Consider the following 12,549-nt stretch of genomic DNA (forward strand, 5'->3'; position numbering starts at 1 on the left):
TAAGAGATACATCAAAAATGGATAAAGCAAAAGTGTCCCAGATTTTGTAGATACTAAGTAATCAAATCAGCTAGCTGGTTATTTATACTAAGAAGAATGTCTTTATTAGTTAGAGGTATATAATGATATTAATTTTGAAATGCTTCCCTTAATATTTACTTTTTATTTCACGTTTATTTTGGAGATTTCCTTAATTTGATTCACATTATACTGAACCTCCAGGTCCTTATAAACTGTTCAGAAATCAAACAGCCTAGGAAGTTAAATATTTCAAACCCCATCGGGAATAAGCACAGAAATTAACATAGATTTAGAGCTGTGAGAAATTTTTTTAGGTCAAATAAATTACTTTATTAATATTCAGTGACAGCATTATGGAATTTATAAAGTGAAGCAGAAATCTGTTAAGTACATAGTATCTAACACTGTGGAAAAATTGTCTCAATTATCAAACAACATTGATAAAAATGAACTTTAGGATTAAATACAGCTTTAGGCAGGATAGTAAAAAAAAGTTATTGCACAGAAGATATACACAAAGGGAGAAGAAAAATAATCAAACTCTCAACATTAATCATGGACTTGATATGAAATACTTGACAATATCTGAGGGCCTAACTTTGATTGGTAAGTCTTTACTTTCCAATTAGATAAAAGGTTATTTTAGAATGAGTCAAATTCTGTCTGAGTTATTCCTCATCATTCAGGAGGTAATAAGTTGTACTTCCTGGTAGATAATATAGTACAAAAATAACAAAATGAAATATTAAAATAAAATTGTATTACTCAAGACTGTATGTCTATACTAATACAGAATTAGAAAAGTGACTCAAGAAAGTCAAGATAGAACATATATGTCTACATAAAACAGACAAAGCAGACTTTTATTCATATCATAACCTTTGAAGAATAGAAACAAGTAAGAATGGCAATCAATTCAAACTGGCAAATATATATCCAGCACCTAAATATCAAGTTTAATGAGCATGGGTCAGAGGGATTCAGTTTAAAGGGTTGACTAACAGTTGATTGGATAGTACAAAGTAATACAGAGAAATAATACTGTGTCCATTTTTACGGCTGTGTAACAAATGACCACAAACTTAACAAATTAAAACAATATCCATTTATTATCTCACAGTTTCCCGGGCTTAGAAGTCTAGGTATCCTGCTTAGGATCTCACCAGGCAGAAACCAAGGTTCAGCCATAGCTGCAATTCTCAGCTGAGGCTCAGGGTCCTTTTCAAGCTCACTGGTTCTTGGCATTAGTATAGCTACATGGCCTTGTAGCTATAATGGCTAAGGTCACCCTTTCCTTGGCCAGAGACCACTACTAACTCTAAGAGATCACTAACTTCCTTGCCATGTGAATATTTGCCTTTTTCCAGGCCAGCAGAAGCATACCTATCTCTAACCTTCTTCTCCCCAGCCAGGCTGCTATGAGGGAGTCGTGAATCAGATGTTAATGAAATCACAGAAGTGACTATCACCTCTACCATCATCGTTTTCCATAAAATAAAGCCTATTTAAGGAGCTGCTATACTACCATGTTCACAAGTTCCACCAATACTCAAGGGGAGGGAAAAATACAAGGTGTGTGCACCAGGGGTCAGGAATTTGGGGGACCATTTTAGATGTCAGCCTACACAGATAGGTAAAGATGCTACACGAGCAAAAGCGGAAATGCAATATAAAGATCATCAGAACAAAGAAAGAAACAGGACATTAACATATGAGACCTTGCTAACCAAACTCCAGGAACTGTTCTTAAATTTTTAAAAAAATAAGAATTTAAGGTTCAGAAAACTTAAGTAATTTGTATACAGTTATATAGTCTGGATCTATCCAAAGCAAATGTTTGAATTAACAGATCTAGTTAGGTAACTGGTTATTTAATAAACAACTAATGATTAACTTCCTTGTTGTTTTTTAGGTTGGAAATGGGAATGAGAGTGAGGAAGTAGGGAAGGGTAGTATCAAATAAAGAGAAACACAAGTGCAAAGAAAAAATTAAGCAGACCTCACTCCACAAGGAAACTACAAGTATGGTCTTTAGTTCAGCATGACTAGAGCATACAGTGTATGGTAGGGAATGGATGGACAGAAGCTTAGAGAGATTGGTAGGGGCCAGATGAACATAGTTCTTCTGAAATTTTAATCTTGGAGGACACATGAAGCTGCAGAGGATTTCAGGCAAATTTGATTTGATTTGATTTTAAATAGATTCTTCCGGCAGGAACAGTGTATCCACAGCCTTTACATAAAAATGTTTAAGCAATTGCCAGTCACATACTAGTTATCAATACAAGTTACATATCAAATAAATGCAGAAAAACTAAGAATTCATAATAGAGGCTGAAGAATTCTAGATTAAATGTACACCTAAAGAGAGCCAATTATATATATTGTAAAGAGCAAGGCGAAACTAGAATAAGAGTGGCAGTACTATATTGGTATCAAGTGCCTACCTTTACTTCACCACCTCCTCCAGCACTTAGCACGTTTTTCCATCCTTGTTCCCTGGCCCTATTTATTCTCTCCAACTTTGGGGGGAAAGAAACAAACAAACAAAACACCATTTCAAGTATTTAATATAACATACATAAAATACATTTAGTGATGAAATGGAAATCAGTGTTCTTTTTTTAAAAAGTGTTTGTGGGGAGAGAGTGGAATATACCAGGAAAAAATGAATTATCCTCTTACCCTTTCCTTTTCTTGCCTTTTCATCTGTTCAGCCTTCATTAAACTAATCTGTAACAATTTTAAAGACAAACTTCTTAGAACCCCTGAAACTAATACCATCTGCAGCTTGGCAAGGGAAGAAGAATAAGAGCAAAAAAAAACTACCTGATCTTTTTGTTTCTTTGCTTTATCAATAAATTCCAACCTTCTCTTTCTTGCTGCTTCCTTAAATAAACAAGAACAGTTTTATCAATAATAATTTCTACTTTTTCCAGTACATCAGGAAAGTTGGCACACCAAAGGTAGAGGTATGCCCAGGGAGGTAAAAAAGAAATGTCAAAGGTATTTTTCTTTTATAAAGAAATAAGGAGGAAAGGTTTGGAGGTTTTTCTATAGCTTTCGTTTCTTAAAATTATTTTTGCAAAGCTTTAAAATAAGCAGACAGATGTCTTTATACCTCAAACATTTTCCTCCTTTCTTCTCCAGGATTCACTTTCTTCAATGGAGTTTGATGGGCCTGGACAAAAAGTAAAACTACAAATTAGATAAGGATTTGTTATCTACATTTCTATCTACATTGATATACTTAAAGAACAGTAGCTTTCAAGCTTTTTCTAAAAGTAACCAGCAGTAAGAAATATACTTCACATCCAGACCCAGTAAAGGCACACACACACTCCCAAAGTTTCATAAAATAACTTTACTATGCTTAGTAGGTTCTGTTACTTTCCATTCTATCCCCTTTTTAAAAAGTCCCTGCTCTTCATCCACTAAACTAATTTTGCCATTACTAGTAGAGAGTACTCCACAGTTTTTAAATAGTCAAGAGAGAGTTCTGGGATCACTGTTATGGAAGTATAAGAAAAACACACCACTGTAGATATTGCTCTTCATAGTTTACAAATACACAGTTAACATTTTAAAGTATGTTCTATTATATAAAATTCAAAACTAGTGGGAAATGCTACTCAGAAGCTTTGTAAAAATACACATTCCTTCCATACAATGAAATATTATTTGGCAATAGAAAGGAATAGAGTACTGATACATGCTACAACATGGATACATGCTACAAACTTGTAAACATTATGCTAAATAAAAAAATCCAGTTGCATACTGTATGATTCCAATGATATGAACTATCCAGAATAAGCAAATGTACATAGAGACAGAAGTAGATTAGTGGTTCCCGAGGGGTATGGAGGTGGGGGACAAATGGGAAGTGAATGCTAATGGGGAAAAGATTAGGGTGTCATAATAATGTTCTACAAGTGATTGCAATGATGGTTGCACAACTCTGGAAATACCCTGAAAATCATTTAATTACAAACTTTAAATGGATGAATTTTATGGTATATGAATTATATCGCAATAAAACTATTTTTAAAAAATACATATCCCAAAAAGTTGCTGAATCATAATTTTTGGACCTGGGGCCCACTTTCTATATATTGACAAGTTCCACAGGTAACTCCAATGTGGCAGGTCTAGCACTGGTATCAAAATTGGTGAACCACAAACACCAAACAATTTAAAAATATTAATGCAAGTATTACAGATTCTTACTGTAAATGATCAGCTTTTAAATAGGTTACACAATAATGTAGAATAAGAAGAGAATGTTTAAATAAGATACCTACAAACTCTAGAGTAAGTTACAAGAAGTCGTTAAGTTATATTCACCTTTTAATGTTCCATATTGCCCTACATATATAAGATACTCAAACATTTGTAAAATAAAAATATCAAACTGTTCCTCTGAGATCACACAGGTACTTTCAGAACACTATGTCTACACAGGAGAGAAAAATATGGTAACACAAAACATTCATACTAAGAGAAATGTTTTTGTGTTTCTTTTTAAAATCAGAGGTAAAATACGGAAATGTGCTCATGGAGCGCCCTCTGGTGGCTTAATAACCACTTCTTTGTTTTAACAGAGCCTTTAAAAAATAACTTACAGGGGTTGGAGCAGACAGTTTTATGATATGTATTTTATGATATTCTGAGTAATAATGTAATGTAGATTAGCTTAAATTTTGAAATTAAAATTAAATGAAAGACAATATTATTAAGCAATATAGTTTTCCTTATGAACTCATTTCTAAGTTTGATAGAAAGTTAAAAAATCTAAAAGATGCTTCTTTAGATTTCCAGGGGGAAATTAAGTCTTTATAAAAAAACAGTCATGTAAAAACCCAGGGGGGAAAAAACTTATTTTGAAAATCTTATTTAAAATAATTCCAGTATTTTGTTAGATTTGAAAAACTTTTCAGGCATTTGATTCCCACTTCTTTTTTTCTATTTATTATTTTTCCTTTTAAATTTTTTTCTACTTTTTATTGTGGTAAAATACACATAACATTTACCAATTTAACCATTTTTAAGTACAGTTGTGTAGCATTAAGAACATTCACATTGTGTGTATACAAATGTAGTTTTAAGTGGTATGTATTAAAATAAGCTATATGATATTTCAAGTACTGATTATTATCTAGTTCTCATTGTTCTGGTTTAGGAAAATCATATTTGTTTGCCTAAAAAGTTTAAGGACAACAATTTGCCTGAAATCCAGAACACATAATTATCATCTAAATCACTATGGGTCATTCAGAATATTTGATAGAATATCTATTATTCAGAATATTATTAACTAGAATCTTAACACATCAGAGCATTCTGCTCTTGCATACTGAATAATATTAATTGAAAATGAGAGAAACATTAAGAAAACCAATATATTTCTTGATTCTATCTGCCACATGAAAAAATACATTATATAGTTGGATACAATCCTATCCAAGCGTAAAGGGCCTTCTGTTATATCATTAATCCAATTTCACCAAGAGTTCCAACCCCTCCATTCAGTCAGGCTAAAACTTGCTCAAGAGATAAGACAACTGCATATCTACATGTCCATCCATGTGTACATTCCATATTGAGCTAATATAAAGATAGTCCCCAAAATGATAGATTCATTCCCAGAAAGTCTGCATGTGTACAGCCAAATGTTAAAATGAATTGTAGATGCAATAACTGCCATTTTGGAATAAACATCTCAAAAGTTGTCCATGAATTATCTTTACTTTGAATAATATTTCACTGAACTCCATTAGAAGACATAAAACATTTCCAAAGCAATTTTGATCCAGGGCATGATTTGTTAAAAAAGAAGGCATTCATAAGAATGCAATCTGACTCATTTCATATCAATGCAATATAATACAATCACTAATAATAAAGAAAAATGTACAAAAAGTATATATAACATTAAATAAAAACATCAAAATACAAAATCAGAGCTACATTAAAAATACAGGCAATATCAATGTAATGTTTGACTATTGGGAATATGTTCCTTTCCTTTCATATTATAAAACTGCCAAAAGTATACTAAACGACCACAGCAAATTTATTGAACTACATACTTTATAGAAAAAAATTCAGATCATAATTATACTACTTAAATAACCTCAAAGAACCAAATAACTCTAATAGAAATCAAGTTTCTAGCTCAAGAATTAAACATATATATAAAGGATCATTTTCTGCTCAAATTTCTCTTCATCACCTCACACTGAAATAATGTTATCTTAGGCAATAGGGATGAAAGCTCAAAAATACTGGCCTGCTGATTGTGCCTGAAAACAGGGTTTTTATTTGGCCTTTAACTAACCCTAGTCATGGCTCTTAAAAATTACAGGATATTGCTTTACTGACTTGGAATTCACTTTATTCAATAATTTCTTCACTTTTTTTTTTAAGAAACTTGCTAGACTCTTTAATTTGTGTAAAATGTATAAAAGATGGTCCTAACTTCAGAGAGCTGACAGTCTAAAAAAACAACAAGAGAATATAATAAGTGCTAAAGCAATTTAAATAAGGAAGAAATTATTTTCCTGCCTTTTTGGGGGACGGTACATTTAGGGAAGAAACAAGAAAGGTCTTGTATTTGAGGTATTTCCTACTACCTCTCTTAGATCAGTGAAGAACTTTTATTTAGTCCTCACCAAATCAATTTAAATTGGTTTAAAAGAGAGAGTCATGGAGAGAGAAAGAAACATCAATGTGAGAAACACTGATCGGTTCCCTCTTGTACATGCCCTGATTGGGAATCGAACCCATAACCTGAGTATGTGCCCTGACCAGGGATTGAACCTGCAACCTTTTGGTTCATAGGATGATGCTCCAACCACCTGAGCCACCTAACCAGGGCAGTCAGTGAAGAGCTTTGAACACCAAGGTCACATTGCCAATGTGACAGTCTCCCAGGCCATACATAATACCAGCATTATATTTTTACTAGAGGCCCAGTGCACGAAAATTCATGCACTCGGGCAGGTCCCTCAGCCCAGCCTGCACCCTCTCGCAGTCCAGAACCCCTCAGAGGATGTCTGATGGCTGGGAGAGGGCCTAAGCTGCAGGTGGACATCCTTAGCACTGCTGAGGAGGTGGGAGAGGCTACCGCCACCACCACTGTGCTTGCAGCCATCAGCCCAGCTTGTGGCAGAGAGAAGCTCCCTCTGTGGGAGCACACTGACCACTAAGGGGCAGCTCCTGCATTGAGCGTATGCCCCCTGGTGGTCAGTGTGCGTCATAGCAACCAGTCATTCTCCCATTAGGGTCAATCTGCATATTACTCTTTTATTATATAGGATATATAATCTAAAGCTAACAAAGTGAGCAGTCATCACACAACTTGCTCATTGTTTTTTTCAGGCCTTTGTCTCTTTATTTGGACTGTAAGATTTGAGGAGAGAAGAAATATGGTCTTTACTTTGTATTTTCTAAGGACTTACAAAATAATCCAGTATCCATGTGACATGTACTTAGCCACACAGAAAGAGGCAAAGAAAAGAAGAACATTTAAAAAGAAGGAGGGGCTACCTAATGAACAAAGACAAGAAAGAAACAGCATATACATGGTATAGTCAGTAACTAGTGCTAATTATATTAGGTTTTAGTACAGTTCTCAACCTTGGCTGCACATTAGAATCACCTGGGAATCTTTTTAAAATCCTGATTTCTGGGCTTCATCCTCTGAAAATTCTGTTTCTTTGTTACTAATGCTGTGGCCCCACCCCATAACAAAAACAGAATTTCCAGAGGATGAGGCCCAGAAATCAGGATTTTTAAAAGATTCCCAGGTGATTCTAATGTGCAGCCAAGGTTGAGAACCATTTAGTCTCTTTAGTACTACTATTAATAATTTTAGCAGACTACTTATCTTACTAACTAAACAAAATTGTTACTAAAACTACTTTTTTCCTGTTGACCACATGAAATAAGCACACCTTTCAGTGTTCTCAAGAGACTTAACCATTATCATTTTCTCTCTCCAGGTTTTGTTTCTTAATAGTTATCTATTTGCTAAAAAGAATAACAAAATGACTTCTGTAGAGGTTTTGGTTGTTATTCAATCTTTTAATGAACATTTGAATGACCTGGAAAAGTCTAAGCTATTTGTCCAGAACCAGTGGAAACAACAACAAAACTCCTTGCTCTCAAGAGCTTTTGCTCTGTTTCAGAGGAGATGGACAATTGGCAAATAAAGAAAAAACACACAGAGCATTAGATAGCGACAATGTGGGAAAAAACAAAGCAGAACAGAGCAGAAAGAACTCTGGGCATGGGGAGAGGGACAGTTGTCAAGGATGAAGGCTCTATTCATAGGTCTTGAGCACAGACCTGAAAGAACTAATAAAGAAAACTACACAGTTTTCTCAAGGGAGAGTCCTCCAGGAAAAGGGAATAGAAAGTACAAATGCATTTTTGTATTTTCAATTAAGGGCTTGGACATGTTCAGTTAGCATGGCTGGACTGGGAATAGCAAGGGGGGTCGAAAAGTGAGGCTCAGGGAGGTAAGGGGGGCATCAGAGGGCTCTGCAGGCCATTTTAAGGGCGCTGGCTTCACCCTGAGAGAGACGAAAAGCCACTGCAAATTTCCAGGAGGAAACTGCAACAATCTGACCTTTGTTGTCAAAGGAGCATTTAGGCTGCTCAAGTGAGAACAGACTGAAAAACCTAAGTTTGAAAGCAGTGAAATCAGCCAGGAGGTTACTATTATAACCCAGGTGAAAGATGAGGGGGTGAGGAGGACTAATGTGGTGAAAAAATAATGAGAAACAATCAGGCCATGAATGTATTTTGAAGGCAGGGTTGCTAGGACGTGATGTTGAAAGAATTTGCAATGATGACCCCAAAGGTCTTGATGAGAACAAATGAAAGGACTGAGTTGCCATTTACTGAAAATAGAGGAACAGTTTGGGAAGGAGGTGGAATCAGGAGTTCAGTTTTACACATGTTAATTCTGAGGTACCTATTAGAAATCCCATTGGAGAGATGAAGACAGAGCTCAGGCGAGAAGTCCAGGCTGGAGATAGCAATTTGAGTGTCTGTTTATAGATGCTGTCAATTAGAGAGAGTCTAGTATAAGGAAGCTGACAGGGACATGAGGAAATTGCAAAGGAAGCGGAGATAAGCAGTCAACAAGGTAGGAGGAGAAACAGAAGAATGTAACACTGGACTCAAGTGAAGACAATGCTTAAAGAAGAAGGGGGTAATCAAGTGAATCAGAAGCTGAGGGAGAAGAAGACAACTGACCCCTGGACTTAACAGCATGGAGGCCACTAATGCCCTAGTCAAGAGCTATGTTGTAACAACTGACGAGAAAGCCCTGAGCGGAATGGATCAAAGGGAAATGAGAAGAGGGGTGGGAGACAGCAGTCAATGCCTTGGGTAAGTTCTGCTGTTAAAGGAAGCAGAGATAGATATAGGGAAGCAGCTGAAAGGAGGTATGGGAGATAAGGAAAGATTTTTTTTTTTAGAGACTAAAGACACAACATGTTTGTTTGCTAACAGAGATGACTCCGTAGAGAGAAGAAATATGATGATGTAGAAGAGAGCCCAAAGAAGGAAAATAATAATATACTAATACTAATACTAATAATAATAATAAATATACTAGTACACAAATTGCAGGGCTGACTACAACTAAGAACAGATCATGTAATAGAAACAAAAGCAGACTATTTCAAACAGATATGACTGACTGGCAGAAGTGATGTAGAAAAATTTTCTTCTAATGGCTTCTATTTTCTCAGTGAGATAAGAAGCAAGATCATTAGTCTGAAGTGAAATACAAGGAGGCAAAGAAATTCATCATCTAGAAAATGGGAGAGTAAGTGGACTGAGGAAATATCATAGGGTAGCCAGAAGGTGCCCATTTGACATGGTTGGTTATAAATGCAAAGTGAGCACAGCTAAAATAGGGCAGGAGAGCTGAGATGGAATTTAAACCAGAAGAGGAAAATATAAACTAGGAGGAAATGGACAATGAAAAACTAACAAGTTCCACAGGTCCAAATAAGACAAAGACATTTTTGGAGGCAGTCTTTGAGGAATGCGCAGAAAACATAGGAGGTAATGGTCAGGGAGTGGGATGTTTATTGTTGCAACGACAGAATAGTTGCTACTATTAATATTATCAAGTTTGATGGCATATTACAGATGAGAGTTCTGAGGTATGGTAGGAGACAAGACCATTCATTGAAAGAGAACAATCAAGAAAATAAAAGGCCATGCACTATTGAAACGGTCATCATTTGGGGATACTAAAATCATCAAGAGTGATGACAGTGAGTCAGGTATTAAACTCTTCCAAAAATGAGGGTCTGCAGATGACCCTAACATGGGGGGGGAGGGGGCAGGGAGGTAAGCCGGTGATTTAGTCTAGCGGCAAAAGTCAGAGCTTGGGGAAGAGATGAGGGGTTAGGAAGCAGGAAATAGTCTGGCAATGAGAAGGAAAACACCTCCCTCACCCGACCCTAGACTCAGCAGTAATAAGGGATTAGAAAGAAAGTAGTGACCAAGTAAAAGAGCTACACAACAGTGTGGTCAGAGACAAGCCAGACTTTAGAACAAGAGCAGTGAGGGCAATCTTTAAAAGATTAGAATACAAGGAATTTTGCTGACAATGCAGTATAAGTGGGCTTTGTGGATATATTTATCTGCTTGTGAATTCTCAAATACAAAAATTTCCCAGATTTTTATCAAGTGCATCACAGATTTTTACTTGTTTTACACACACACACACACACAAATGGCTCTGCTTAGGTTGTTAAAAAAATTATTTCATTTATAACCACTTTCTTTTTTAACGTGCTAACTACTTTGGTTAATTTATCTACTTAATGTTTCTTTATGACTTCTGTTAAGTCCTCTTGGTTTTAGAAGACTGGTGAAGCAGAGCAACAGCAATGTTCTTTAGTAACTAAATAAAAACAATCCTATGAATGTCAAGATAATGGAATTGAGCTGCAATAAAAAAGAAAAGGTCAAAGTGATTTTTGTTACTAATGACACAGTTTGTAACACGATCATACCTGTTTATTTTTTTGGAGTGGCTTCTTTTCATGTAATTTTTTCTCTCCATATTTCTTATATGTTAAAGGCACTCCATATTTAGCAGCAGGCTTTGTAATTTGCTGAGCAGACACAACAGAAGCCAAGCTTTGTCCTGAGGCTGGTCTTTTCGCTACACGAAAAGATAAAAATAATTTTTCTAGAGTTCTATATGTTAATCTTTAATTTCAAAATTCTTCAAGATAGAACTTTTTCATTTTCAAAGTCTAAATAGCATGTAGTTTGAAACTTTTCATTAAACATATAATTCCTTAGCACATGTCAATGCCTTCATTATAACTATTTTTCTAAAGCCACTTTTTGAAAGAAGCAAAAGTCACACTCCTATAAGATGCTGAAATTTCTCATATAAAAAAAAGTACATCCCTAAAATTGACTGTAGGTGATTACTGCACCTATCTGTGAATATTCTAGAAAGCACTGAACTGAACAGTATGTGAATTACATCTCAATAAAGCCGTTAAAGATAAATTTTAAAAAGGACATTCCCTGTTTTAGAAGTTACTTTCAAAAAAAGAATATAAACTTCAAGAACAACTGTTAAACATTAATTCTATAGCTATGAGCAGCTTAATATTTTCTTCTTATACAGTCTGAATGTCTATACTTACATACTTACTGAAGAACACACACTTTAAAACAATTATTATATCTAAGGATCCCATTAAACAGGTACCTTTATATACTCCTGGTGGGAATATAAAGTGGTCAAACTATCTAGAGGGCTATCTATGTTAAGAAGAATGTTCATTGAACTCTCCAAAAATTCATCTGAAATAAAAAAAGACCCCGAATAGCTGCAACAATACTGAGAAAGAAGAACAAATATGAGGGATCTGAATATCAGATATCAAGCTGTATTACAAAACCACTGTTCTCAAAACTGCCTGGTACTGGCACAAAAACAGACATGTAGAACAATGGAATAGAATAGAGAACCCAGAAATCAACTCAAACCACTATGCTCTATTAATATTTGACAAAGGAAGCAAGAGCATACAATGGAGTCAAGCAGTCTCTTCAATAAATGGAGTTGGGGAAATTGGACAGATACATGCAAAAAAAAATGAAACTAGGCCACCAACTTACACAAAAATAAACTAAAAATAGATAAAGGACTTAAACATAAGATGGGAAATCATAGAAATCTTAGAGGAATTCACAGGCAGCAAAATCTCAGACATATGCCAAAGCAGTATCTTCGCCAATACAGCTCCTAAGACAATGGGAACTAAAGAGAAAATAAACAAATGGGACTACACCAAAATAAAAAGCTGCCCTAACCGGTTTGGCTCAGTGGATAGAAGGATAACCTGAGGACTGAGGGTCCCAGGTTCGATTCCGGTCAAGGGCATGTACCTTGGTTGCGAGCACATCCCCAGTAGGGGGTGTGCAGGAAGCAGCTGATCGATGTTTCTCTCTCATCGATGTTTCTAGCTC

General features: G+C 35.4%; 1 protein-coding gene across 4 annotated transcripts in view; it reads right to left on the bottom strand.

Moving 5' to 3' along the window:
* Positions 1-12,549, bottom strand: part of NEK1 (NIMA related kinase 1) — a 154,382-nt gene that overhangs the window by 96,070 nt on the left and 45,763 nt on the right. For all 4 annotated transcript variants that reach the window (XM_006753487.2, XM_006753485.2, XM_006753488.2 and 1 more), the window contains exons 11-15: positions 11,070-11,221; positions 3,143-3,202; positions 2,851-2,910; positions 2,707-2,754; positions 2,469-2,543 (exon numbers count right to left, since the gene is read on the bottom strand). In XM_006753487.2, the coding sequence (XP_006753550.1) occupies positions 2,469-2,543; positions 2,707-2,754; positions 2,851-2,910; positions 3,143-3,202; positions 11,070-11,221 (395 nt within the window). The remainder of the gene's footprint in view (positions 1-2,468; positions 2,544-2,706; positions 2,755-2,850; positions 2,911-3,142; positions 3,203-11,069; positions 11,222-12,549) is intronic.

The sequence above is a fragment of the Myotis davidii genome, unplaced genomic scaffold, assembly GCF_000327345.1.
Source record: "Myotis davidii unplaced genomic scaffold, ASM32734v1 scaffold1832, whole genome shotgun sequence".
In the NCBI taxonomy this organism is placed as follows: Eukaryota; Metazoa; Chordata; class Mammalia; order Chiroptera; family Vespertilionidae; genus Myotis; species Myotis davidii.